The 26,200-nt window shown below is 46.7% G+C and overlaps 2 protein-coding genes across 12 annotated transcripts in view; both read left to right on the top strand.

The window, feature by feature from the left end:
- LOC116519874 (tropomyosin alpha-3 chain) overlaps nucleotides 1–17,771 on the top strand; it is a 44,223-nt gene extending 26,452 nt beyond the window's left edge. For 2 of the 11 annotated variants that reach the window (XM_032233964.1, XM_032233968.1), the window contains 6 exons: nucleotides 292–409; nucleotides 1,218–1,288; nucleotides 4,977–5,052; nucleotides 6,596–6,658; nucleotides 8,119–8,188; nucleotides 16,709–17,771. In XM_032233964.1, the coding sequence (XP_032089855.1) occupies nucleotides 292–409; nucleotides 1,218–1,288; nucleotides 4,977–5,052; nucleotides 6,596–6,658; nucleotides 8,119–8,188; nucleotides 16,709–16,791 (481 nt within the window). In that variant the 3' untranslated portion in view covers nucleotides 16,792–17,771. Of the gene's footprint in view, nucleotides 1–291; nucleotides 410–1,217; nucleotides 1,289–2,916; nucleotides 2,993–4,976; nucleotides 5,053–6,595; nucleotides 6,659–8,118; nucleotides 8,189–9,952; nucleotides 10,036–13,596; nucleotides 13,686–16,708 lie in introns of those variants that run through there. The other 9 variants (XM_032233962.1, XM_032233966.1, XM_032233965.1 and 6 more) reach the window with 7 other exon arrangements.
- A 1,361-nt stretch (nucleotides 17,772–19,132) lies between these two features.
- Nucleotides 19,133–26,200, top strand: part of LOC116520012 (nuclear pore membrane glycoprotein 210-like) — a 30,159-nt gene continuing 23,091 nt past the window's right edge. The window contains exons 1-7 of the mRNA XM_032234142.1: nucleotides 19,133–19,438; nucleotides 21,021–21,157; nucleotides 22,606–22,737; nucleotides 23,038–23,131; nucleotides 24,034–24,184; nucleotides 24,396–24,528; nucleotides 25,739–25,897. Of these exons, the coding sequence (XP_032090033.1) occupies nucleotides 19,140–19,438; nucleotides 21,021–21,157; nucleotides 22,606–22,737; nucleotides 23,038–23,131; nucleotides 24,034–24,184; nucleotides 24,396–24,528; nucleotides 25,739–25,897 (1,105 nt within the window). The 5' untranslated portion in view covers nucleotides 19,133–19,139. The remainder of the gene's footprint in view (nucleotides 19,439–21,020; nucleotides 21,158–22,605; nucleotides 22,738–23,037; nucleotides 23,132–24,033; nucleotides 24,185–24,395; nucleotides 24,529–25,738; nucleotides 25,898–26,200) is intronic.

Here is a 26,200-nt window from a genome sequence, read left to right as displayed (position 1 = left end):
TCCTTCTCTTTCCATCTCTCCTTCTTTCCTTCCCTATCTCCTTTCACCTGTCCCTTCCCTCCCTCCTTATTCCTTCCTTCCTTTCTTCCCTCCCTCCCCTTTCCTTCCATCCTTTTCTTTTCCCCTGCCTATTCCTTCTTCCCTCCCTGCTTCTTTCTTTCCATCCTTCCTTTCTCCCTTCCCCTGCCTATTCCTTCTTCCCTCCCTCCTCCTTTCCTTCCATCCTTTCTCCCTTCCCCTGTCTATTCCTTCTTCCATCCCTCCATCCATCCATCCGTTCCTTCCCGACAGGGGCATGAAAGTCATTGAAAACCGAGCCCTGAAGGACGAGGAGAAGATGGAGCTGCAGGAAATCCAGCTGAAGGAGGCCAAGCACATTGCCGAAGAAGCCGACCGGAAGTATGAGGAGGTCGGTGGCTCCTCCAGCCCCCCACTCTCCCGGCAGGAACACCCCCTGCCCGCCCCGATCCTCTGGGATTTTGAAGCGGGGGAGGAAGGCCAAGGCAGACTCTCAAGCTGTGGCTTCTCCCCGTATAAGCAGATCCTCTCCCAAGCAGCTTCTCCTCTGGCGTCATGAGGACTAGGGCCTTTCATTTGAAGGGACGGGCTGCGGCTCGGGAGTCCTTCTCTGGTGTCGGGTGAGAGGGGCTGCCCCAAAGTCACCCAGCGGGCTTTCATGCCTAAGGCGGGACGAGAACTCACTGTCACCTAGTGATTGGCCCAAAGTCACCCAGGTCACTACTGAAGGTGGGACTAGAACTCCCTGCCTCCTGGTGATGGGCCCAAAGTCACCCAGTTGGCTTTCCTACTTAAGGTGGGACTAGAATTCCTAGTCTCCTATTGATAGGGCCAAAGTCGCCTCAATTTACTTCTTTATTGAAGGCGGGACTAGAACTCCCAGTCTCCTATTGATAGGGCCAAAGTCACCCAGTTGGTTTTCCTACTTAAGGCGAGACTAGAACTCCCTGCCTCCTGGTGATGGGCCCAAAGTCACCCAGTTGACTTTCCCACTTAAGGCGGGACTAGAACTCCCTGCCTACATGTGATAGGCCCAAAGTCGTATAGCCGACTTTCCTGCCTGAAGCGGGACTGGAACTCCCCGTCTTCCGGTTTCTTGCCTTGGCGCCTTAACCCCACCCCACCCCAAAAACCAACCCCCCTCTTATTTCCCCTTCTAACCCTCTCTTCTGCCACCCCCTCCCCCCTCTTCCTCCCAGGTGGCTCGTAAGCTGGTGATCATCGAAGGAGACTTGGAGCGGACCGAGGAAAGAGCTGAGCTGGCCGAATCGTGAGTGTCCGTCCTCTGGCCAGCTCCTTTCGCATGATAACCCCACCCCCCAAACCCCCTTCTGCCCTGCCCCACATGTGTTGCTAACCCCCCGTGGCTTGTCTGCCCCCCCCCCCCCCACTTCCTGGTTAGACGAGGCCTGAAGCTGTGGGGCCAAGGGTGGAAGGTGGGGGGAGAGATGGACATCACGCCTTCCTTTCCCATCTCAGAAAGATGGGGTGGGGGTAGGGGTGGCTGACGGCTAGACGGGCCTCTCTTTCACGCACACACTCCCCCCACTGCCCCCACCCCCCCGGGCACTTTGTAGCCAGCTCTTAAACCGGGGGTCTCCAACCTGGGCAACTTTTGAGACTTGTGGACTGTGGGATTCCTCAGCCAGCAAAGCGAGGGACGATGGCTCCACCAGCCATGGGTGGATAGGAAGGGGCAGGAGGAAGGATGGAAGGAAAGAAGGTAGGGGCAGGAGGAAGAGGAAGGAGGGGGCAAGAGGAAGGAAGGAAGGAATGGGCAGGAATAAGAGATGGATGGACGGAAAGAAGGTAGGGGCAGGAGGAAGAGGAAGGAGGGGGCAAGAGGAAGGAAGGAAGGAATGGGCAGGAATAAGAGATGGAAGGACGGAAAGAAGGAAGGGGCAGGAGGAAGAGGAAGGAGGGGGCAAGAGGAAGGAATGGGCAGGAATAAGAGATGGAAGGACGGAAAGAAGGAAGGGGCAGGAGGAAGAGGAAGGAGGGGGCAAGAGGAAGGAAGGAAGGAATGGGCAGGAATAAGAGATGGAAGGAAGGAAAGAAGGAAGGGGCAGGAGGAAGAGGAAGGAGGGCGCAAGAGGAAGGAAGGAAGGAATGGGCAGGAATAAGAGATGGATGGAAGGAAAGAAGGAAGGGGCAGGAGGAAGAGGAAGGAAGGAAGGGACTGGAGGAAGGGAAGGAAGGAATGGGCAGGAATAAGAAATGGATGGGAGGAAAAAAGGGGCAAGAGGAAGAGAAGGGAGGGAAGGGACAGAAGAGATGGATAGAAGGAAGGAAGGGGCAGGAGGAAAAGAAGGAAGGAAGGGGCAGGAATAAGAGATGGATGGATGGAAGGGCCAGGAGGAAAAAATGGATGGATGGAAGGAAGGAAAGAAGGGCCAGGAGGAAGAGAAAAGGAAGGAATGCCCAGGAGGAAGAGATGGATGGGAAGGAAGTAAGTTTGGAGACCCCCTTCCTGAGCCAGACCACCAGGTGCATGTCTGAATCAGCGGGGGGGACGATGGGTGTCCCAGCACAGGCTGCTTCGAATCACCTCCCGCACAATCAACCCTGGAGTTGCGGCTTTCGTTTTCACCCCGCTGAGCTTCCTGGCCTCGTGTAAAGCACCCCAACACCTACCCATCCCCTACGGCACGCACCCCCCCCCCCAAAAAAAACCAGCCCCCTCCTCCCCCCGAAAATCCTCTCCCTCCCGCCATGCATGTGTTGTGACCAATTTTTATTTCTCCTCTTTTTTTTTCCTCCCCTTCCTCGTCCGTCCGTCCCTTTCATGGCTGCTTTGCCTCTTTTTTTCCGTTGTTGTCGCCGCTGCTGCCGCCGCTCCTTTCTGGCCCCCCTCTCTCTTCCCCCCCCCCCTCGAACGTGTGGCCGTCCCTAAACCAGCCGCTTACGAGAAATGAATGAGCAGAACCGTCTGATGGACCAAAACTTGAAATTCCTTTCTCAGGCTGAAGACAAGGTACTAATCTCTCTCTCTCGCGCGCGCGCCGAGGCTCCTAAATTCTCATTTTTTCCCCCCTGCGTGCACGACTCTCTTTTCCCCCCCTCTCCTCGCTGCCTTCGATGCTTGATGGGCTCTGCTTTCCCTGAACTTGCCTTCCCCAATCCCCCCCCTCCTTTAAAAAAAGAAGAAACATTTTTGGCTTTCTATCCAACGGGCAGCCGCTGGGGCTGCTGGTTTGAGCCAGGATAGTTCCAGCCAGATTCTGGCACGGCTGGGCTCTTTAGTGGCTGTCCTTGCCAGCTTGTAAGCTGGGCATGTTGGTCTTCTGGTGTTGGTGCCACCCTCCATTCAGAATAGAATAAGAATAGGATCTAGAATATAACAGTATAGAGAATAGAATAGAGAATAAGGAATAGAATAGAATATAAAATAGAATAGAATAGAGAAGAGAAGATATAAAATAAGAGAAGAGAGAATAGAATAGAGAATTGAAAGAATATAGACTAGAGTAGAATAGGATAAGGCTAAGGATAGGATAGAGAATATAGAATATAACAGTATAGAGAATAGAATAGAGAATAAAGAATAGAATATAAAATAGAATAGAGAAGAGAAATAAAATAAGAGAATAGAGAATAGAATAGAGAATTGAAAGAATATAGACTAGAGTAGAATAGGATAAGGCTAAGGATAGGATAGAGAATATGGAATATAACAGTATAGAGAATAGAATAGAGAATAAGGAATAGAATAGAATATAAAATAGAATATAGAAGAGGATATAAAATAGAGAAGACAAGACAATAGAAAGAATATAGAGTAGAATAGGATATAAGTATAGAATAGAGGATAGGATAGAGAATATAGAACATAACAGAATAGAGAAGAGAATGTAAAATAGAATAGAGAAGAGAATATAGAATAGAAAGAATATAGAAGAATATAGAACATAACAATAGAGAATAAAGAATAGAATAGAATATAAAATAGAATAGAGAAGAGAAGATATAAAATAGAGAAGAGAAGAGAGAATAGAATAGAGAATTGAAAGAATATAGACTAGAATAGGATAAGGATAGGATAGAGAATATAGAACATAACAGAATAGAGAATGTAAAATAGAATAGAGAAGAGAATATAGAATAGAAAGACTAGCGAAGAATATAGAATATAACTATAGAAAATAGAATAGAGAATAAAGAATAGAATAGAATATAAAATAGAATAGAGAAGATATAAAATAGAGAAGAGAGAATAGAATAGAGAATTGAAAGAATGTAGACGAGTAGAATAGGATAGAGGATAGGATAGAGGATAGGATAGAGAATACAGAACATAACAGAATAGAGAAGAGAATGTAAAATAGAATAGAGAAGAGAATATAGAATAGAAAGAATACAGAAGAATATAGAATATAACAGAATTGAGAATAAAATAGAATAAAATATAAAATAGAATAGAAAGAATAGAATAAGGAATAGATTAGAATTAGGAATTGGAATTAGAATAAACTTTATTGTCACTTTGAATGTACACTAATCGGCACACATTAAAAATAAAATTTCATTGCACACAACTCTCCGATTTTACACGACATAAACACGGCCAGATAAAAAACAAAATTATGCATACATCCATTTAGAGACTCCTTGAGGCCATTTGGTGGTTTAATCTTCCCCTCAGGGTCACCTGAGTTCCTGAACTCTCAAACCTCAACGCAAATTGGGGGTTTAAAATATCCCTAGGCTGTTTTATTTCTGAGAATGCCAAAAATAATAAAAATAAAAACATCACATTTGATAGGCTGGGTGAAATTCCCACCGGGTGCCAAAGATACCATCAACATCTCGCCCCCCCCCTGCCCCCTCCCCAGCTCAAAGATTCACTTCTCTTTCTTTCTCTCTCTCCTCTGTCCGTCCTTCCCTCTCTGTCCCTTTCTTCTTCTTCTTTTACCCCCTCTCCCCATCTTTTCTTTTTCCGCCTTCCGCGACACGCACAGTAAATGTTCAGAATTTGAAGAGGAGCTGAAGAACGTTACCAACAACCTCAAGTCTCTTGAGGCTCAGGCGGAGAAGGTAGGGTGGTCCTCCCCCCCCCCTCTGGCTCTGAAATTTAAAAAAAAAATGTGATGAGGATGGTTAGAAATGAAATCACGAAATCCCCCTGTGGCTTTTGGGGGAGGGGAGGTTGGTGTCTTGGGTCTGCTGAGAAAACATCCCTGAGGTCAGTTGGTTAATTGTGTAACCTATATTTTGGTTGTCATAATTCTAACCCCATAGTTATTTTATATATTTTCTCTCTCTCTCTCTCTCTCTCTCTCTCTCTCTCTCTCCCCCTCCCTCCCTCCCTCCATATCATCTATCTACCTACCTACCTATCTACCATCTATCTATTTCTCTACCGATCTGTCTTCCTATCTATCATCTTATCTTATCTACCTATTTATCATCTATCTACCTATCTACCAGCCAGCCAGCCATCTATGTATCTCTACCTATCGGTCTACCTATTTATCATCTACCTACCTATCTACCTACCTATCTACCATCCATCCATCCATCCATCCATCCCTATCTATCTATCTACCTACCTATCTACCATCCATCCATCCATCCATCCATCCCTATCTATCTATCTATCTATCTATCTATCTATCTATCTATCTATCTATCTATCTATCTATCTATCTATCACCTACCTATCATCCATCATCCATCTATAACTATCTATCTATCTGTCATCTATCTATCTCTCTACCGATCTGTCTGTCTATCTATCTATCTATCTATCTATCTATCTATCTATCTATCTATCACCTACCTATCATCCACCCATTCATTCATCTATATCTACCTATCTATCATCTATCTATCTATCTATCTATCTATCTATCTATCTATCTATCTATCTATCTATCTATCTATCTATCATCTATTATCTATCTATCTATCTATCTATCTATCTATCTATTTATCTATCTATCTATCTATCTATCACCTACCTATCATCCACCCATTCATTCATCTATAACTATTTACCTATCTATCATCTATCTATCATCCATCCATCCATCCATAACTGTCTGTCTGTCTCTCTGTCTATCTATATCTACCTACCTACCTATCTATCTTATCTATCTATCCCTATCTATCTCTATATATATCTATATCTATCTTACCACGCGGTAATTCTGGACAGCTTACAATATTAAGAAGATAAAACTACATCGATAAAATTCCTAAGCCTCTTTCTTTTTCCCTTTTCCTTTTGAAGTCCTTCAGGTCGTGTTTATAGGCGTTACAGGCAGTCCTGTAGCTATGACCCCAATTTACGTGGCTGAAGTTGCACCCAATTTTACGACTTTGACTGCTGCGGTTGTTAACATGCCGTCATTAAGGGGATCTGGTTCCCCTCATTGGGGGCTGAGAGAGCAGCTGAAATTTCCATATTTCTATCCGAAAGGCATAGAATAAAAAAAAAACCTCCAAATTAGCTGGGCGGTAAAGTCTCTACGGTACCATGACCAGGAACCTGAATTTTGAGGGATGATGGGCTACTGTCGCCCAACTTGATTACAGTTTGATTCTTGAGTGTCTCTTTTTTTTCCCCCCCCTCCAGTATTCTCAAAAAGAGGACAAATATGAAGAGGAGATCAAGATTTTGACTGACAAACTCAAGGAGGTGAGTGACGCATCGGGCTGGGGGAGAGCCACCTAGGACTGAGGTGAAACTTCCTGACAGTGAGGACAATTTAACCAGCGGGACGGCTCGCCACTAGAAGTTGGGCGTGGAGGCTTTTTTTAAGAAGAGGCTGGGCGTTCCCTCGGTCTGAAATGGCATAAGGTCTCCTGCTTGAGCAGGGGGTTGGACTAGAAGGCCTCCAAGGTCCCTTCCAAGTCTGTTATTCCGTGTCGGAGGCAGGATCTTCGTCTTGAAGCACAGATGTGAGGTGAAGAGGTAAAACCCAAACACAACCAGCCTACTAATAAGCCAAAATCGAAATTGTTCGGCTTTGCGTGTTGGTTAGAGGCTTCCGGGAGATTCCCAATTTTTCTCCAGCCTCCGATTTCACGGTCTTTGAACTGTTTGGATCCCCTTAAAACTTCTTCTCCACCTTTTTCAAGTAGGCAGCTATTTGAGGTCACAACTGCCACAACATCTTAGGAAGATCTTTATATATATCTATAAATAATATAGATATTATATATTTTATATCTATCTATCTATCTATCTATCTATCTATCTATCTATCTATCTATCTATCTATCTATCTATCTATCTATCTAGATTATCCTATGCCCTTACTCATGATAGATAGATAGATAGATAGATAGATAGATAGATATAGATATATCACTTTCTTGCCACCCCGTGTCTTCATCTTATTCTGCAACAACCTTGCTCCTTCTCTCTTCTCAACCTCCCTTCCCTCCCTTCTTCTTTCCTCCTCTCCTTCCTCCTTTCTTCTTCCCCTCTCTTTCCCCCATTCCTCCTCTCTTCTCCTTCTTCTTTCTTCCACTCTCTCTCCTCCTTTCCTGCTCTCCTTCCCCTCTCTTTGCCCCACACCTCCTCTCTTCTTCTTTCCTCCTCTCCTTCCTCCTTTCCTCTGCCCCTCTCTTTCCTCCGCTCCTCCTCTCTTCTTTTTTCCGCTCTCTCTTCTCCTCCTCCTTTCCTGCTCTCCTTCCCCTCTCTTTGCCCCACTCCTCTCTTCTCCTTCTTCCCTCCTCTCCCTCTTTTCTCTCTTTCCCCCACTCCTCTCTTATCCTTCTTCTTTCCTCCTGTCCTTCCTCTTCCCCTCTCTTTGCCCCACTCCTCCTCTCTTCTTCTCCTTTCCTCCTCTCCCTCTTTTCTCTCTTTTCCCCACTACTCTCTTATCCTTCTTTCCTCCTCTCCTTTCCTCTTTTCTTCTTCCTTCTCTTTCCCCTATCCCTCCTCCTTTCTCCTCTTTCTTACCCTCTCTCCTACTCTTAATTCCCCACCCTTACTTTTTCTGCTTTGCCCTTTCTTCTTTTCCCTCCTCATCTCCCTTCCTTTCCGTTGTTGCCCTTACTCATGATACCTTTTCTACCCGCCTTGCTTTGAAACCATCCCATGATTCAGCCGGGAACGTTGTCTGATTCCTCTTCTCCTGCCTTTCGCAGGCCGAGACCCGTGCCGAGTTTGCCGAGAGATCGGTCGCCAAATTGGAGAAGACCATCGATGACTTGGAAGGTAGGTTCCTCAGTCATCCAGGCCATGTTTTTTCCCCAAAGGGCTCTTTCACATTGATGATTATCATCAATAATCCAAATAATAATAATAAGTTACCTTAACAGTTCCTATGTCCTTGGTTAGGACTCGAGCTGTTGAGTTACCAACCAGCTCCAAAGGCTGTGAATCTCACCAAAGATTAATATAATAATAGGCACACTGGGTGCTATTCCAAAAGCACTGGAATTACATTTAAAACAGTTAAAACTTGACAAAATCACCATCAGTCAAATGCAAAAAGCCGCACTGTTTGGATCTGCACACATATTACGAAAATATGTTACGACGTCCTAGGCCCCTGGGTAGGGCCCGACTAGTAACCAATGCCAATTCCGGTGAAACAACTGATCGCTGTGATATAATTCTGTTGTTGCAATAATAATAATAATATCACATACTCAGCATGATCACCTACTCAGCTGCTGTAAAAAAAATCATGCAGACTGATTATAAATTGCGGCACAATTCAGTAGCGCAAATGATCCATTGGAATTTGTGCAAAAATTGTAATATTAAAACAGCAACAAACTGGTGGGAACATCAGCCTGAAAAAGTCACCGAAAATCAGATGGTCAAGATCTTGTGGGATTTCCGCATACAAACGGACAAAATACCGGCGCATAATACACCAGACATTACACTGGTTGAGAAAAATAAGGTCACAATCATAGACATTGCAATACCAGGTGATAGCAGGGTCGCCGAGAAGGAACATGAAAAAATCGCAAAATACCAGATCTTAAAAATCGAAATTCAACGACTATGGCACAAACCAGCAGTGGTAATTCCAGTGGTAATTGGCACACTGGGTGCTATTCCAAAAGCACTGGAATTACATTTAAAACAGTTAAAAATTGACAAAATCACCATCCGTCAAATGCAAAAAGCCGCACTGCTTGGATCCGCACGCATATTACGAAAATACGTTACGACGTCCTAGGCCCCTGGGGGGGGGGGGCGACACCAAAGATTAACATAATAATAATAATAAATAATAATTTACCTGACTTGAACATTCTTACGCTACAAAAAAACCATCTTACTTGGAACAGCTTATGTCCTCCGACGTTACCTTAACGGTTCCTAGGTCCTTGGTTAGGACTCGAGCTGTTGAGCTACCAACCAGCCCCAAATCTCACCAAAGATTAAAATAATAATAACAATAATAATAATCTTGGTTGATACCTGGGATGCTGGCAGCAACCCGTATCAACCATTAGCCTCAATCAGTGGTATTTATGTTGCATTTTTGAATGTTCAATTGACTTGAGTTTCATGTTTAACGAATAAAAGATCATCATCATCAATAATAATAATAATAGCCGAGGTGGCGCAGTGGTTAGGGTGCAGTACTGAAGGCCACTACAGCTGACTGTTATCTGCAGTTCAGCGGTTCTAATCTCACCGGCTCAAGGTTGACTCAGCCTTCCATCCTTCCGAGGTGGGTGAAATGAGGACCCGGATTGTTGTTGGGGGCGATATGCTGACTCTGTAAACCGCTTAGAGAGGGCTGAAAACCCCATGAAGCGGTATATAAGTCTAACTGCTATTGCTATTGCTACATCATGTATACAACGAGAACCCTTGAACGGTTGGATCGCAGTTATCCTTCAAGCTCGTCTCAAGGAAAACCAACCTGGTTTGAACTCCTGATGCCCCCCCCCACTCTGTTCTCCCTTCTGATGATCTCCCCCCCCCCCCCCCGTTCCTCCCAATTTGTTTTAGATGAACTGTATGCTCAGAAATTGAAATACAAAGCCATAAGCGAGGAATTGGACCATGCCCTCAATGATATGACTTCCATGTAAATATTGACGTTTGCAGTGCGCTGGAATGGGGGGGGGAGGGGGCTTGTGTGTTGGCCTTGTGTTGGGCATGCTGTGTGTGTGTATATCGGGGTGTGAGAAGGCGGAGAGGGTGGTGGTGTCGCAGGGCTTTGGGGGGGTCAAGCGATGCTCGGGGTGCCTCGAGTGACCACCGCTATCTAACTCGCTGTCCCGTGCACAATTCCCAGGCCCATTGAAAGGGTCCACCCTTATTTTGTTGTCACTTTGTCGAAGTTGTGATGCCGGTCGGTTGTGGCTTACTCGAGTCTTTAATCCTTCTCCTTCTTCACCTGTTTGGCGTTGGGCAGAAACCTGGAGGAAATCTTTTGACGCTTCCACCGAGTTGTTGTTGGCATGGTTGTGTGTGAGTTTCGGCTCCTCCTTGGACCCTTCGCTTCTCTTAACTGCACCCGTCCATTGTCGCAGCACGAGGGTTGTGTCCCTTTTTCCTGCTCGCCTCGTCCCTTGCTTGCTGCTCCAATTCACACACACACAAGAATTCCTCAAAAGCTAAACCTTCGTTTTTTCTCCCTCTCTCTCTCTCTCTTTCTCTCTTGCAAACAGATAAAACTGGTGATTCCAATGTTCCACTTAGCGACTCAGCCTGCAGCTTTCAAAGTCTGCCTTTTATAAAAAAAAAAGTTAACCCGGGTCCTTTCCTTCCTTCCTTCCTTCCTTCCTTCCTTCCTTCCTTCCTTCCTTCCTCCCTCCCTCCCTCCCTCCCCTCCCTCCCTCCCTTCTCTCCCTCCCTCCTTCCTTCCTTCCTTCCTTCCCATCTATTTATCTAGCCATCTTTCTCCCTCTCTTCCTCCATTTATATCTAGCCATATTCCTTCCTTCCTCCCTCCCTCCCTCCCTTCGCCTCCTATTTATCTCTCTAGCCATATTCCTTCCCATCTATTTATCTAGCCATCTTCCTTCCTCCCTCTCTTCCTTTCTTTCATTTATCTCTCTAGCCATATTCCTTCCTCCCTCCCTTCCCCTCCTATTTATCTCTCTAGCCATATTCCTTCCTTCCTTCCTCCCCATCTATTTATCTAGCCATCTTCCTTCCTTCCTTCCTTCCTTCCTTCCTTCCTTCCTTCCATTTATCCCTCTAGCCCAGTGGGTCTCAACCTTCCTAATGCCGTGACCCTTTAATACAGTTCCTCATGTCATGGTGACTCCCAACCATAAAATTATTTTATGTTTTCCGTATTTTTTCAAAAATATGTGTTTTCCTATGGTCTTAGGTGACCCCTGTGAAAGGGTCGTTCGATCCCCAAAGGGGTGGTGACCCACAGGTTGAGAGCCGCTGCTCTAGCCATCCTTCCTTCCTTCCTTCCCTCCCTCCCTCCCATTTATCTCTCTAGCCACCTTCCTTCCTTCCCAGCTATTTGTCTAGCCATCTTCCTCCCTCCCTTCTTCCCTCCCTCCTCCGATTTATCTCTAGCCATCTTCCTTCCTTTCCTTCCTTCCCTCCCTCCTCCCATTTATCTCTCTAGCCATCTTCCTTCTTTCCTTCCTTCCTTCCTTCCCTCCCTTCCTCCTATTTATCTCTCTAGCCATCTTCCTTCCTTTCTCCCTCCCTCCCTTCGTCCTATTTATCTCTCTAGCCATCTTCCTTCCTTCCTTTCTCCCTCCCTCCCTTCGTCCTATTTATCTCTCTAGCCATCTTCCTTCTTTTCTTCCTTCTTTCCCTCCCTCCCTCCTCCCATTTATCTCTCTAGCCATCTTCCTTCCTTCCCATCTATTTGTCTAGCCATCTTCCTCCCTTCTTCCCTCCCTCCCTCACATTTATCTCTCTAGCCATCTTCCTTCCTTCCTTCCTTCCTTCCTTCCTTCCTTCCTTCCTTCCTTCCTTCCTTCCTTCCTTCCTTCCTTCCTCCCATTTATCTCTTTAGCCACCTTCCTTCCTTCCAAGTCCTGCCCCTTCTCTCCCCCTCCCCCACACCCTCCCCAAATCTCACGTACACCCCATTACCGAGGGTGAGAAGGCTCATCCTTTGCACAAGTGTCGTCCGGCTGGGGGGGGGCACGGCTGTCCGGTCTTGCACGCCTCCGAAACACAACCACCTTCGTGATCTTGTGGCCTTAGCGGACTTTTTCTGGGGTGGCTTTACTGGGGGGGGGGGGGCTGTTTCTTCTCTGCAGGGAGCTCCCCCCCCCCCTCTGCTCACTTACGGCTGGAAGAGACGAGCGACGCCGATTTGGGGCACGGCTGGGAAGCGTTTGCGGCTGTGTAGTGCCTGGGACACAACATGGTTTCTCCTCTCCCCCCCCGTTGTATCACTTGTCACTGGAAAATAAGCAAAAATGCACTCATGTTGGCTTGTGTGTGGTTTGTTTCGTCGGGAATCTCCCCCCGCCCCCCCCCAAAAAAACCCTCTATTTCCTGGTTAGAGGGAGGCTGCAAAGCCATTCTAGCCCTTTCCTGCAGTCACAACGACTTCAATTAGGGAGGTTTTTTTCCCTCCTGGTTTCCGGTGTTTTATTTAAAACATTTGGGGGGGGGTATTTTTAGTCTCATATACACACCTTTACAAGTATATTATTCTCCTAGTTATTATTCTTAGCGCATTTTAACACTTTTAAACGTTCGTTTTCCATATGAAAAATTTAAAAAAATAATGATCGGGATTGCTGTTCGCAGTCAAGCCCCCCCCCCAATTCATTTGACCCTTAAGTGGGTTGGACATGCCAGTAGGCGAAGCCTAAAACCCGAATTTGTGGGGGGGGGGATTATCGGCTGTCGTTCCCGTCCCACCATAAACCTGTGGATCCCGTTCATAAACACAGAAAGGCAAGTCTGTGGTTTGCAAGTTCCAAATTGGCTTGAAGCTCCGAATTGACTTGAAACTCCGAATTGGCTTGAAACTCCGAATTGGCTTGAAACTCCGAATTGGCTTGCAAACTTCAAATTGGCCTGAAGCTTCAAATTGGCTTGAAGCTCTGAATTGGCTTGAAACTCCGATTTGGCTTGAAGCTCCGAATTGGCTTGAAGCTCCGAATTGGCTTGAAACTCCGAATTGGCCTGAAGCTCCGAATTGGCTTGAAGCTCCGAATTGGCTTGAAACTCCGAATTGGCCTGAAGCTCCGAATTGGCTTGCAAACCTCGAATTGGCAAGCTCCCATCCATAACAAGACCATTTGACCTCAAACCAGTCTCCTGATGTTTATTATCAGCCCGTACTTGTTCCTCCACTGGCAGGCCTCCCCGGCTGATCCTCGGGCCTTAAATCTTGTGAATAGGTGCCGGTTCTGCATTTCCATTTATCCACAACACCATTCCCATCTTTCCGATCGATAAGATATATATTTCTCTTTCCAGCCACCCTTTTTTGGGGGGTGGGGGTGGGGAAAAGGACTCCAAATCCTGATTTATTTGCAGTGGTAGCCTCGGTGGGGAGGGGGCTGTCTCTCTGGGGCTACTAACCTTCCCTTTTCTTTCTTTCTTTTTTCCTCCCCTCTTTCTCTCTTCTCATTCTCTTCCTCCCTCCCCCTTTTTTCTCCCCTAATCTCGCCTCCTTCCTTTCCGCGCGGCCACCTCGACCAACACCGCAGAGCGTCTCTCCAGCCAGCTCGACAAAAATCGGCTGCTGGCGAAGGAGCTGAAGTTAACTCTGCATAATCTGTGCGATTGACCAAACAAACGAGAAAAAACAACACGATCCACCAATTTAATTTAAATTGTTTTTTGGGGGGGGGACTGAGTTCCCGGGGTGGCTGCAGGCTAAACGGGGAGGGTGTGGGGGGGGAACCCACCTCTGTGAAGGCAAAGCCCCCGTTTTCTCCCGAGGCCATTCAGTGCTTTTCAGCCGATCGCCTTCCACGTTTCCACGCTTCACCGCCACGTTTTTCTAAGCTTTAAAGTCGCGCAGCCAATTGTAAACCAAACGCCACGAAAGTTAGAGTTTTTGTGCTTTGAGAAAACGGTTTAATTTTCTTTCCTGGGGTGCAGAGAGACGCTGATAAAGGCCTTTCTCGTCCCCCCCCGCCCCCTTATATTGCTGCCTTCGAATTCCCCACTCTCCCCCCCCCACTTCTATAAAAATCTCTTCCGTGTTTTCCGATTTATCCGTAATCTCGGTTTGCATGGGTCACCTTGTCTGCAGTTTTCCTAAACTTTCCTTTTTCTGTGTTATCAATAAAAAAAAAAATCACTGGCCCGCTTGTTATACGCCTGAGGTCTCCTTATTTCTTGGACTGCTAATCATTTTTAAACCCGATGTCTGAGAGACAGGGAAAACACACACAGACACACCTTTGGGGAGGTATCTCAACCCCCTGGCATTTGGCTGACGGGCAAGGTATTCTGATCGAGGCTTCCCAAGAACATGAAGCAAACTCCTTATCCCTTTTTATTAATTGACTGTGAATTCTGCTCATTCACATCCAGCAAAGTCTTTTGAGGGAGGATTTACGGTCACAGACCTTATCTGGCTTGGAGAGCTGCCAGGCTGATATCTGCAGAACTTGGCCAGGAGTCTCTTGGAGAGTCCCGAACCAATGAAGCGAACTAATTGTCTCCTGCAAACTCCACTCCCCTGTCGCTCCTCTTTTATTCCCTCTGGGAGGGGCCATTCACCATCCACCTGTGGCCTTCCTCCCAAGTTGGCTCCTGTTCCCTTCGTGTCCGGCAACTCTGTGCATGCGCACACAGGGAACAGGCTCCAGCTGTTCTTCTGCCTCACTGATGTCTGACTCCGAAGGCAGCTGATAACTGGCATACGGCCCTCTCTGCCTCTGACACAGAGCCTTCCCCAGACTCCAGGACTGGCCCATGTTCCTCCCCAACCCTCCTCACTGTCTGACTCTGCTGCCAGCTCCAGTGGCCGCTAGCAGGCCACAACACAAGGATGATCCGTGGCTCCATCCGGCCGATGATGCGGAAGCTGGAAACGGCCAGAGGCATCTAGTTTGTATAGGAAGCATGTTTTATTTTAATATATTTTTTTGCACTGGGAAAATATATATATATCCTTTGTTGCTTTAATAAAAGGCTGTTTTCAATTCTGGCTGATGGTTGTTTGGCCTGGAAACGGACTCCGAATGGTGTTTCCCTCCCTGCTGATAGTTGGAAAGTACTGGAGAATATATTCCTCCCCTCCTTTCCAAATCCTAGCCATTTCTGCTTTGCACAGCAAGCTTTCCAGCTTTGGTCACCGAGGGGGGCGGGAGGGGGGAGACTTTGACCTGGAAATGGAAGATCTGAGTTCTAATCTTTGTCAGCTAAACTTTGGGGGGAGAATTGCGGGCCGTTCACGCTTTCTCAGCTCCTCTCAACTTTGAAGGATCGGCATCCCTGCCAAAAAGGAGAATTTAAAACGAACCAGCCACAATCTGGCCAGGGTGACACAGTTGCCCCAGCCTGATGTGGGCGTTCTTGTGGGGTGTGTGTGTGTGTGTTAATGAACCTCCGTTTGCTTCCCCAGGGAAGGCACTGGATGGTTTTGATTTAGGATTTACGAGGCGGGGCATCTTTCAAAATGGATCCTTCGGCCTGCATGTTATCCTGAGACTCTCCGCTGCATTTTTCCCTATTATTATTATTAATTTGCGAGGCTCGCAACTTTCTTGGCTCCCAGACCTTCAAACCCCCCCACCCCACCCCCCAAATCTGTGCATCTCTTCCCTGCAAGGCAGGAAAACGTACGAGCTAAACCATCACCAGGTCAAACGTTGTCATTTTGTCACCGGAGCCACATGTGCGATGCTTGTGTGTCCTCCCAGCCCAGAAATTGTCCCGTTGTGCTTCCAGATTTGGAATCAGGCTTCCGGACTTCACCTGTCTTTGAAACCAAGAACTGAACCTTGCAACATGCGGCAAGAAAAAACGGAAACGATTGGGCCTCTCCGAGCTGGGTGTTTTTCTTGCAGACGTTTCACGACCCGACTAGGGAACATCATCAGAGCTGGTAGAGTTGATGTTACCTAGTTTGCGTCGTGAAACGACTGTTAAGAAAACCAGCGCGCACCAAAGACTCCTCGTTTTTACCCTGAGCTACAAATCTTCTCCTTTAAAAGGGTCAAGATTGAAGTGTTTTGGACGAGCCGTTTCCGTAAACTTCAGTTCAGCCCGCGGCAGAAATTGGCGGGGGAAAGTTACGCGAGTCGAGTTTCGTGGTTTTTTTCCCCCCCCCCCCAGCTCACACCGCACGAAGCTCTGCTTATCTTTCGGCAAAACGGATGGCCAGTGGGCACAACGGCAAACAACAACCGCACAGGGTTATTTATATATACCCGGTTTTCCCCCAAAATAAGACCTCTCCGGATAATAATAAGCCCAATCAGGCTTTTTGAGCACATGCGCTAAAATAAGCCCTCCCCGAAAATATTGCAACACAGCAGCAGCCGTGAGGCGACCACGCTCGCCGCCTCCTGCACCTCAAAAATAATAAGACCCCAAAAATAACGCCAATAGTTTTGAAGGTCAAAAGAAAATAAGACCCTGTTTTATTTTGGGGGAAACGTGGTATGAAATGAGAGAACCGTCCCGGTGGGAGCTGTGGGGAGGGGGGAGCAACGCAGAAGCACAATCCACGCCGATCGAAGCTTTGCGTGGCAGCATGGCAATGCCGGGGAGTGTGTGTGCACCTATTTTTTGGGTGGTGGTGGTGGAAATAAATGCAGCAAATTTCGGAGCACCGTTAACATTTCCTGTCCTTCTTTGCAGATAAGCTGAAATGTACCAAAGAGGAGCATCTCTGCACGCAAAGGATGTTGGACCAGACCCTCCTTGATCTGAACGACATGTAAAAAAAAAAAGACCCGAGGCAACGGCAGCCCCCTCCCACCCTTTCTCTTCACCCTACGCCCCCCCCCCCGAGCAGCCATTCTCCACGCGGGTTCAACTCTGTTCGTTTTGTTTTTTTCTCCCAAGGGAAAAAAATGATAACAACCAGAAAGTTGACCTCTAACCCTCCCAAGGGGGAAAAAAAGTCATAAATTACATTCTTGATATTTGGGGGGACCAATTTAGTTTTAAAAAAAAAACACCTCTGCTGTGTTTTTCTTTTTTTTTTTTCTTCCTTGCCCACCGAGACATTCCTTAAATTTTCAGCCGGAAGGAAGGAAAAAGAGGCAGCCCCCATTGGAAGAATTTAAAGGGAGCGAGCGACTGGAAGGCGTGAAATTTAAGGCGTTGAAATTATTACGTGGCTGATGTGTGTTTCAGGTTAACGCCCCCCCCCCCAATCACAAAGTATTTTCACCCCTCAGTGGCCGACCCCCGAAAGCATGCAGCTTTTAAATCAATGTACTGTTTTGTTTGCCCTTCTGAATCGGATGAGCCTCCCCCCACGATCCGATGGAGCGGTCGATCGAATGAATAATCCGAAATCCCATCGTTGGTCCGAAACAACCAGCAAAAGCTTTTGCGGTGTCCACTAACGGGGGACTAACGTTCGCTTCCGCAAGGAAAAAGCCTTTCCTCTTGCCTCTCCCCTTTTTCCCATTTTTTTTGGGGGGGGGGGATATTTAAATTCGGCTTTTTAAGGAAATAAGTTGGGCTGAGGTTTGTGCTTTGTCCGCTGCTGTTTTAATCCGTGTTTTTATAACCTTTTTCCAGCTGTGGGGGGGGGAAGAGCACTGTGTTTAAAAATAAGAAAAGAAAAACATAATCGGGGCTCCGTGCGTGGTTTTTTTTTTAATTTAAAGTTTCCTTTTCTTTAAACCCATATAAATCGTTCTTAAGCTCCTTCGCTCTTTTCTTTCCTGCATTTTTTTCTGACACTTCGGGGAAAACACTATATCCGAATAACCCATGTTTTCTTCCCACTTAGGTTTAAGTTTCTGGGTACTTGGTGATCCGCGCGAAGGTTTTTTTTTGGGGGGGGGTAGGATTGTAACTTTTTGGGGTGCTCTTGAATACGAGGGGGGATTTTTGCCTCCCCTGTACCACTTCTAGCCAGGGAGCTGATCGTTCTGTCTTGATGTACGGGGGACGCCTCCGTACTCTCGAAATTTGATCCCCCTAAAAGTTAATTTTTTTTTAAACGCATATCTGTATAGGCCTTTGGGGTGTCATAGGAAGAATACTGTATACGCTGCCATGGCTTTTTAGAGCCGGTGTATGTATTTGAGGTGGGGGGGGGAGAGGGAGGGAGGAATGAGGAAATTATATCAAGTGTTTTGATACTAAAAAAAAAATGCTTCAATCTTTTATTGTCTTTTTTTTGGAATAATAATAAACAGAAACATTCCCTCTGCCGCTTGGTGATTTGTTTTTACTAGTGTTTTTACTGGTGGGTGGGGCTGTTCAGTACGGGTAATCCTCGAAATACAACCACGGCTGAGCCCAAAGTGTCTTTTGTGGAGACATCTAAGTGATTCCCCCGTTTTGCAACCTATCTTGAGGCAGTTGTTAAGTGGATCGCCGCGGTGGTTAAAATAGTAAGAGGGCAGCAAAGCAAAACCGGCTTTCCCTGTTGTCGGGAGATCACAACAGTCATAAATGAGTCAGTCACCAAACATCCGAATTTTGTTTTTAATCGTATGAGCTGCAATCATCTCCATTTAACAACCCCATAATCCCTTGCGGGTTGGAGTCTGAGCAACTGAATGAAGCTAACACTGTATTTTCTGGCCGGATGCCTCTCTGTCACCAGTGCGGAGTTATATTCAGCAGATATATTCTCATTGTGCCCAGAGGGAGAGAAATATCTGCCTCTGCCTAGGATCGAACTCACAGCGCTGCGTAATGGAGTGAAAATTCCACTTAGGGTTAGCTCTCCATGACTTTGCACAGCAAAAATTTCTAGAATGGCCACATATTGCATTGAACTTTTTTTGGTTTGCATTGCAAGTCTTGGCACCGCCGCTAGATGGCAGCAAAACCCGGAGTTTAGGGTGTCCTTAGCTGCCCTCTGTGGTCACTTGTGGTATTGCACCTCAGAGATGGCCGCTCACGTTCCGCCAAGCCTTTCTCCTCGCTCTTTTGTCGAGAAATCCAATAATTGAATAATTCAAACTCCGTGTAAATAAATAAATACGTCACAAACAAAATAAATACATAACAGGTCCGCGCAGGCGCAAACGCGAGGAAGCGTCTCTTCTTCCCACGCTTTAGAACAGGCGAGAGCGCGCAAGCGCACACGGGAGAGGACATGAAAGCGCGAGGCTGGAACGCGGCGAGGCGGCGCATGCGCGCAAGGGCAACACGCGCGGGCGAGGACCAACGCTTTCAGGCCGCCATTTTGGAAGCCGCGGCCGGGCTCCTTTCGAAGATGTGGGCGGTTTCCCGGCCGGGTCGGACTCCGCCGCCTCCGCTTTTCCTCCTCGCCGTGGCGCTTCTGGCGGGGCCAGCGGGAGCCTATAAGCTGAATGTGCCGAAAGTGTTGTTGCCCTTCAGCCGGGATACGCGGGTGCCCTTCGTGCTGGGCGCTGAGGGTGGTTGTTATTCTTGGTGAGGGGGCGGGGCCCCGCGGGAGGGAGGGGCGGAAACGGGTGGAGTGGATGACGTCACGAAATGGGGTGGGGCGAAGACCCGGAAGTAGGAGGACAGCGATGCTGTTGCTATTACAGCCAGAATTTGAAATAATAATAACAAAAAGATCTATTGCTAACTAATCAAAAACGGGGGGAAATAATTCAGAATTGGAAAAAAAAAAAGACCTGCTATTTTAAGTGTATTCAGAACTGGAAAAACATCCAAGGTTTAAAAAGTATTAAGAATTCATCCAGAATTGACAAAAATCTTGTTAATTCATTCAGAATTGGGGGGGATTTAATCCACGATTGAAAAAAGTATTAATTCATCCAGATTTTTTTAAAGACTATTGTTAATTCATTCAGGATTTTTGGGGGGGGACTTAACCCAAAATTGAAAAAGTATTAATAAAACCCAGAATTAAAAAAAACCTATTGATAATTCAGTCAGAATTGGGGGGGGGGGGTTAATCCAAGATTGAAAAAGTATTAATAATTCGTCCAGAATTGGAAAAAAAAATTACTACCATAGCTAAGTCATCCAGAACTGGAAAAATACCCAAGATAGAAAAAATATTAATACCTCATCTAGAATGGGGGGGGGGAGGAATCTACTATTGTTAATTCATTCAGAATTGGGGGAAAAAAACACTTAATCCAAGATTGAAAAAGTATTAATAATTCATCCAGAATTGGCAGGGGGGAAATGACTGCTATGGCAAATTCATCCAGAATTGGAAAAATGTTTTCATCCAGAATTGGGGGGGAAATCCACCACCATTGCTAATGCATCCAGGATTAAAGAAACATTGTTATGAATAAATCACACCCCCCCCCCCTATACAGCTATTGCTAATTCATCCAAGATTGGAAACAAAACCTGTATTGCCAAAATTTAGCAAGCCTGATCACATTAGAATTAGTTGAGGTTGGTGGGTTAATTGCTAAGTGGAATTTGGCCACGGAACATTATCTGAATCTCTCTTCGTTCCTTTAAAAAATGTTTGAAGAAGCCCGGTTTTATTTCATCCATAAATTCATCCTCTTTTATACGAGGGAGGAGTAGCGGAGAGGAGACAGACAGCAACTCCTGTTTTGACTGCCGTATAGGGACACGGTGGCTCAGTGGCTAAGACGCTGAGCTTATCGATCAGAAAGTTTGGCAGTTCGAATCCCTAGCACTGTGTAACGGAGTGAGCTCCCATTCCTTGTCCCGGCTTCTGCCAACCTAGCAGTTCGAAAGCACGTAAAAAATGCAAGTAGAAAAATAGGAACCACCTTTGGTGGGAAGGGAAGAGCGTTCCGTGCGCCTTCGGCGTTGAGTCATGCCGGCCACATGACCACGGAGACGTCTTTGGACAGCGCTGGCTCTTCAGCTTTGAAACGGAGATGAGCAGCGCCCCCTAGTCTCGAGAACGACTAGCACATATACCATCTCCCAGTCTCAAATGCTGCTGCCTCCATTCTAAGGGATGCGGAGGGAGGATGAGGGGTTACTGGTTGTAGCGAAGCTGGTATGAAAAGAAGGAATTCTGAATATCGCCTGCTGTGCCCTATAGGTCTTCCACCCGCCATGACATGGTCACCCTCGATCCGATATACGAGAACGGGACCGCCTGCTCGCAGAAGGCGTTGCTGACCGCCCGATCTCTGCAGGCCACAAAGCTAGCCAGTGTGATCATAGCAGAGGAGCTAGGTAGGTGAAGGCAGGAAGCTGAATTATTATCATTATTATTATTTATTCCATTTACATTTCGCCTATGCGCCCATGGAGACTCAAGGCAGCTTACAGAGTATAAAACCACCTTTAAATCAATACAAACTACCAACCACATGACCTGCAATGATGCTGCGACGGTTGTTAAGTGTGGAAAAACACTCCCAGGTCAACTTAGCGCCGTTGTAACTCCCGCCCTGTCCCCAAATCGAGGACTGCGTGTACGGCTTCTCATGAGGCTCTTTGGTCCTTGGAACTTCCGAGATCCTCATCGCAGATTCTGCAACGTTATTTTAAGTTTGGAAAAAATAAAATTAAAAGATCCCCCCACCGGATTTGCTGCTTTCCCCAGCCCTTCCTCAGAGTGGTGGCCAGCTGCCAGCTGGACTGGCTGATGGGATCGGTTTGCCACTGTGTCCAGCGAACCCTGCTGGGCACTCAAAGCAATTAATGGACGCTCGCTGTCAGCGACGTTTAGCTTCGGCTGTGTTTTTTTCCAAGATCAGAGAGGGATGGTGTGTGTGTGTGTGTGTCTGTGTGTTTTCATTTCTTCTGAAAGAAAACCTTTCCCAGCCAGCTGTCCAGTTGGGATCTTTAGCAGTTCAGAGGCAGGAAAAATGGAAATGGAATCAGGATAGAGCTCGAAAGGGACCTTGGAGGTCTTCTAGTCCAGCCGCCTGCTCAAGCAGGAGACCCCTATATCATTCCAGACCATTGACTGTCTAATCTCTCCTTAGTCCCAAAGGTGCCTTTTTTTTCAAGAGGTAACTGGGGCTTTGTGGGTTTTTTTTTCTTTGAAGACATTTCACTTCTCACCCAGGAAGCTTCTTCAGCTCTGCCTGGATGGAGGGGTTCCAAATTCCATACTGTAGCAGAGAATATTTGGCAAGAAGTCAGGGACAGATCTTTCCCCCTTATTGTCTCCTGCAAACTCCCCTCCCCTGTCGCTCCTCTTTTATTCCCTCTGGGAGGGGCCATTCACCATCCATCTGCGGCCTTCCTCCCAAGTCAACCCCTGTTCTTTAGCTGTTCCCTTCATCTGGCAACTCTGCGCATGCGCACATGGGGAACAGGCTCCAGCTGTTCTGCCTCCCTGATGTCTGACTCCGAAGGCAGCTGATAACTGTCAGACGGCCCTGGCCCCCTCTCTGCCTCCGACACAGAGCCCACATCAGAGCCTTCCCCAGACTCCAGGACTGGCCCACGTTCCTCCCCAACCCTCCTCACTGTCTGAATCTGCTGCCACCTCCGCTGGCTGCTAGCAGGCCACAGCACCAATCTACTTTCTCTCAGATTCTCTTTTAAATCAAAGATTAAACGTTCCAAGATGAGATTCGAGACGATTAAGGCAAGGTTTGTCAGGTGGACTTCACCCTGTTTTTTTGCTGGCTGGCAGAAACGTCGTGGTTGTTGTTTTTTTCCCCCAGTGACCGGCCACTTGCTCCGTTGTGACATTATCGTGGATCTGATCGAGCAGGTTGAAATCGTCTCCCGGACTCGGGAGATCTACGTGGAAGATTCTCCCTTGGAGCTGAGCGTCAGAGCTTTAGATGCCGAAGGTGTTTAATCCAGAGATTTGTCATCCAAACCCTTTCTGTAATCCACCTTTCCCTGTCGTCTGAATCGGGCAGAGCCCGAGAAATGTATCTTTTCAGTCGTGTCTTTCTCTCTCTCTCTCTGGAAGACCATTTTACCTTCATTGTGGTGCTTTGGGTACCAGGAGGGGAAAAATCTACTCCACCTTTGTGGCGGAATGCAGGGGTTTTTCTTAAAAATCCAGCCGCTCGGGACTCGGAATACCGGACAGTCATCCCGTCTACGATGGCCACGAGCCTTTCCTCGTCTTCCTCTCTCTACAGGGAACACCTTCAGCAGCTTGGAAGGCCTGGAGTTTGAGTGGAGCGTTGCCAAGGACGACGAGATGGAAAACCTGGAGCTCTCCAAGAAAATAAGGTCCGGCGAGATCCTGAGCTTTGAGGGGAAAATGATTCTCTGATATAATGGGGAGGAGCCCAAAAGCAGAGACAGGTTTAAAAAAGTCTTAGTAATAGATAGTTAAAAAAAAATTCGTTGTATTTATCTTGTACAGTGACAATAAAGACTATACTATAGAAAAAATATTAATAAAAAAAAGAGACACATCTTTTGTTATGAGATGCCTATGATCCTGGGAACAAAATGCCTCTTAAACCAGGATAAATTTGAGTCCCATTTGTGAGCAAACATGTTGGAGGTGGATGGATGGATGGATGGATGGATGGATGGATGGACAGAGAGAGACAGAGAGAGGGGGGAGAATGTGTAGATGGATGGAGGGATGGATGGATGGAGAGAGGGGGGAAAATGTAGATGGATGGATGGATGGATGGATGGATGGATGGAGAGGGGGGGAAATGTAGATGGATGGATGGATGGATGGATGGATGGATGGATGGAGAGAGAGAAAGAGATGGGAGAATGTGTGGCTGGCTGGATGGATGGATGCATGGATGGATGGATAGATAGATAGATAGATGATAGATAGATATAGATATAGATAGATATAGATGATAGAGTAGGTAGAGCGGATGGATGGATATTAAGATAAATATATATATAGAGGGATGGATGGATGGATGGATAGATAGATGATAGATAGATAGATAGATAGATAGATAGATAGATAGATAGATAGATAGATGATAGATAATGTAAGTAGGTAGGTAGAACGGATAGATGGATATAAAGATAGATATAGAGAGAAAGAGAGGGATGGATGGATGGATGGATGGACATACGTTCAATTGATTGCAGGAGCTGTGCCTTTTGTCTTCCTTGAAACCTGGAATTGTTGGTTTTTTCCCCTTCTTCTCCAGGATTTTAAAATACTCGGAGGCGGAATATTCCCCACCCGACTACATCGTCCAGATGGAAAAGGAGGAGAAACAGGGTGACAGGATTTTGGTCTCGGGAATAAAAACCGGGGTGGCCGTCATCAAGGTCCGAATCGAGGAGTCTGTTTACAAGGTGGGTAAGGCAGAGGAGGGCCCTGGGGGGGCGGCGGGGGCGGGGGTGTCAGTGGCAAGGCAGGGCCAGCCAGGGACGGAACCCCTTGGTTAAATCGAGGCTGCGCTTGACATCTCTGCCCATTTCCCCCGAACCGAATGGTGGGGGCTGAGAAGCCCCATCTCAAGTCTCTGCTTTGTTCCTCTCCCCCCCCTCCCCTCCCCTCGCCCAGAAAGTTGCCGCAGCCTTGGTGCGCCTCTTGGTTCTGGAGAATATTTTCCTTATGCCTTCCTACGATGTCTTCCTGCTAGTGGGAGCTTATATCAAGTACAGAGTTGGCAAAATAGTTCAGGGAAAGATCACAGGTAGGCCGCTGCTTCCTCCCCCCCCCCTTCCCTTCCAAAGTTGCATTTCGGCAGCAAAGCAGATGGGGGGGTCAACACCCCACCGCCACCCCACCCCGTCTTGTTTTTGGCCTGTTTGGTGAACCGCAAAGCTTGTTCAGGGCGAGTGAGGGACATCTGGAATCCGTGGAGAGCTGCTTTCCTGGGGATTTGGAGGAGATGCTCAAAAGCTGCTTATAAGCAGGGAACGTTCTACCACGCGTGGTGGACCTTCCCCATGTTTAGAAGATATCGGCGTAAGATAAGAAAGTGATTCGAAGAGATAACTGAATATAGAGTTGAAGCCGGAATTGTTCCTCCTGGGAACCTTTGATGGGAAAAAGGAGAGGAAAGAAATGACAATACATAATACTACACACATTAACCGCAAGCAGAATCGTTTTAGCACAGAATTGGAAACAAACAGATACTACCCCCCCCCAGACCCGATTTATAAGAAGGAAAATCTATGAATGCGCAGAGATGGATAGGCTGTCTATGGAAATGAAGGAGAGGGAAGAAACTATCAAATTTGGAGTGGATAGTATTCCTGGCTTGAGAGTAAGCATAAAACTTAAGGTACACACGGTAAAATACACAAGAGTGTTTTTAAATAAGCATACAACTTAGGATAATGATACGGAGGTAGGATTTTTGGTAAATAAGATTGTTACGAAGGAGATGGATACCAATATGGAAAAGCTCTTACAAGTGTAAATTTGGGGTTTCTCTTTTGTCTTTTAAATGTTAGAAAATTCAATGAATGCTATTAAAAAAAACGTGGCGGTCTTCACTCCACCAGCTTAAGGCAGCTTCTTAGCCAGGCGTGGTTTGTCTGTTAAGCCATGGTTAAAACCCATCCTAGGAGCCCTGTTTGTGGGGAATACGCTGAGCAGGAGTGTTTGATAGAGCAACGATTTCCAACTTTAGAGACTTTTGATGGTCTGTGGGACTTCGACTCCCAGAATTCCCCAGCCAGCGTCCCTCCACTGAGGAATTCTGGGAGTTGACGTCCACAATGGCCCTAGAGAACATCTCCAGCAGATCCCACCCGAACGAAGTAGTTTTGAAGCTGGGACTGGGTCCGATTTCTAACACAACTGGCTTGGGTGGTTGGGTGGGGGAAACAGCACGTCTGCCAATGTTGCTAGAATGTTCTCCAACCCCCCCCCCCCCTTTTTTTCCCCTGCAGAGGTCGAACTACCTCTGGAGCACTACGAGCTGGAACTGCAGGATGAAGTGAAGGCGCCAAACGGGTTTCTTTTTCTCCCGGTGGCCCAACTGGACACAAGTACAGCCACGGTCACCGCCCTCCAGCTGGGCCAGGTGAATCTGGCCTTTGTCCATAAGAGTATCTTTTGCTAGGGGTCACTGGAGGTAATTCTCATGATCTCTGGCCCTCCCTCCCTCCCTCCCTTATCTATCTATCTATCTATCTATCTATCTATCTATCTATCTATCTATCTATCTATCTATCATCTCTTTCTATCTATCTTTCTTTCTATCTATCTTTCTATCTATATCATTATATCTATCATCTATCATCTATCTTTCTATCTATCATCTATATCATACATCTATCTATCTATCTATTTATCTATCTATCATCTATCATTTCTATCATCTCTATCATCTATCTATCTATCATCTATCA

The sequence above is a fragment of the Thamnophis elegans genome, chromosome 17 (genome assembly GCF_009769535.1).
Source record: "Thamnophis elegans isolate rThaEle1 chromosome 17, rThaEle1.pri, whole genome shotgun sequence".
Taxonomy (NCBI): domain Eukaryota; kingdom Metazoa; phylum Chordata; class Lepidosauria; order Squamata; family Colubridae; genus Thamnophis; species Thamnophis elegans.
This window is presented reverse-complemented; position numbering and strand designations above follow the sequence as displayed.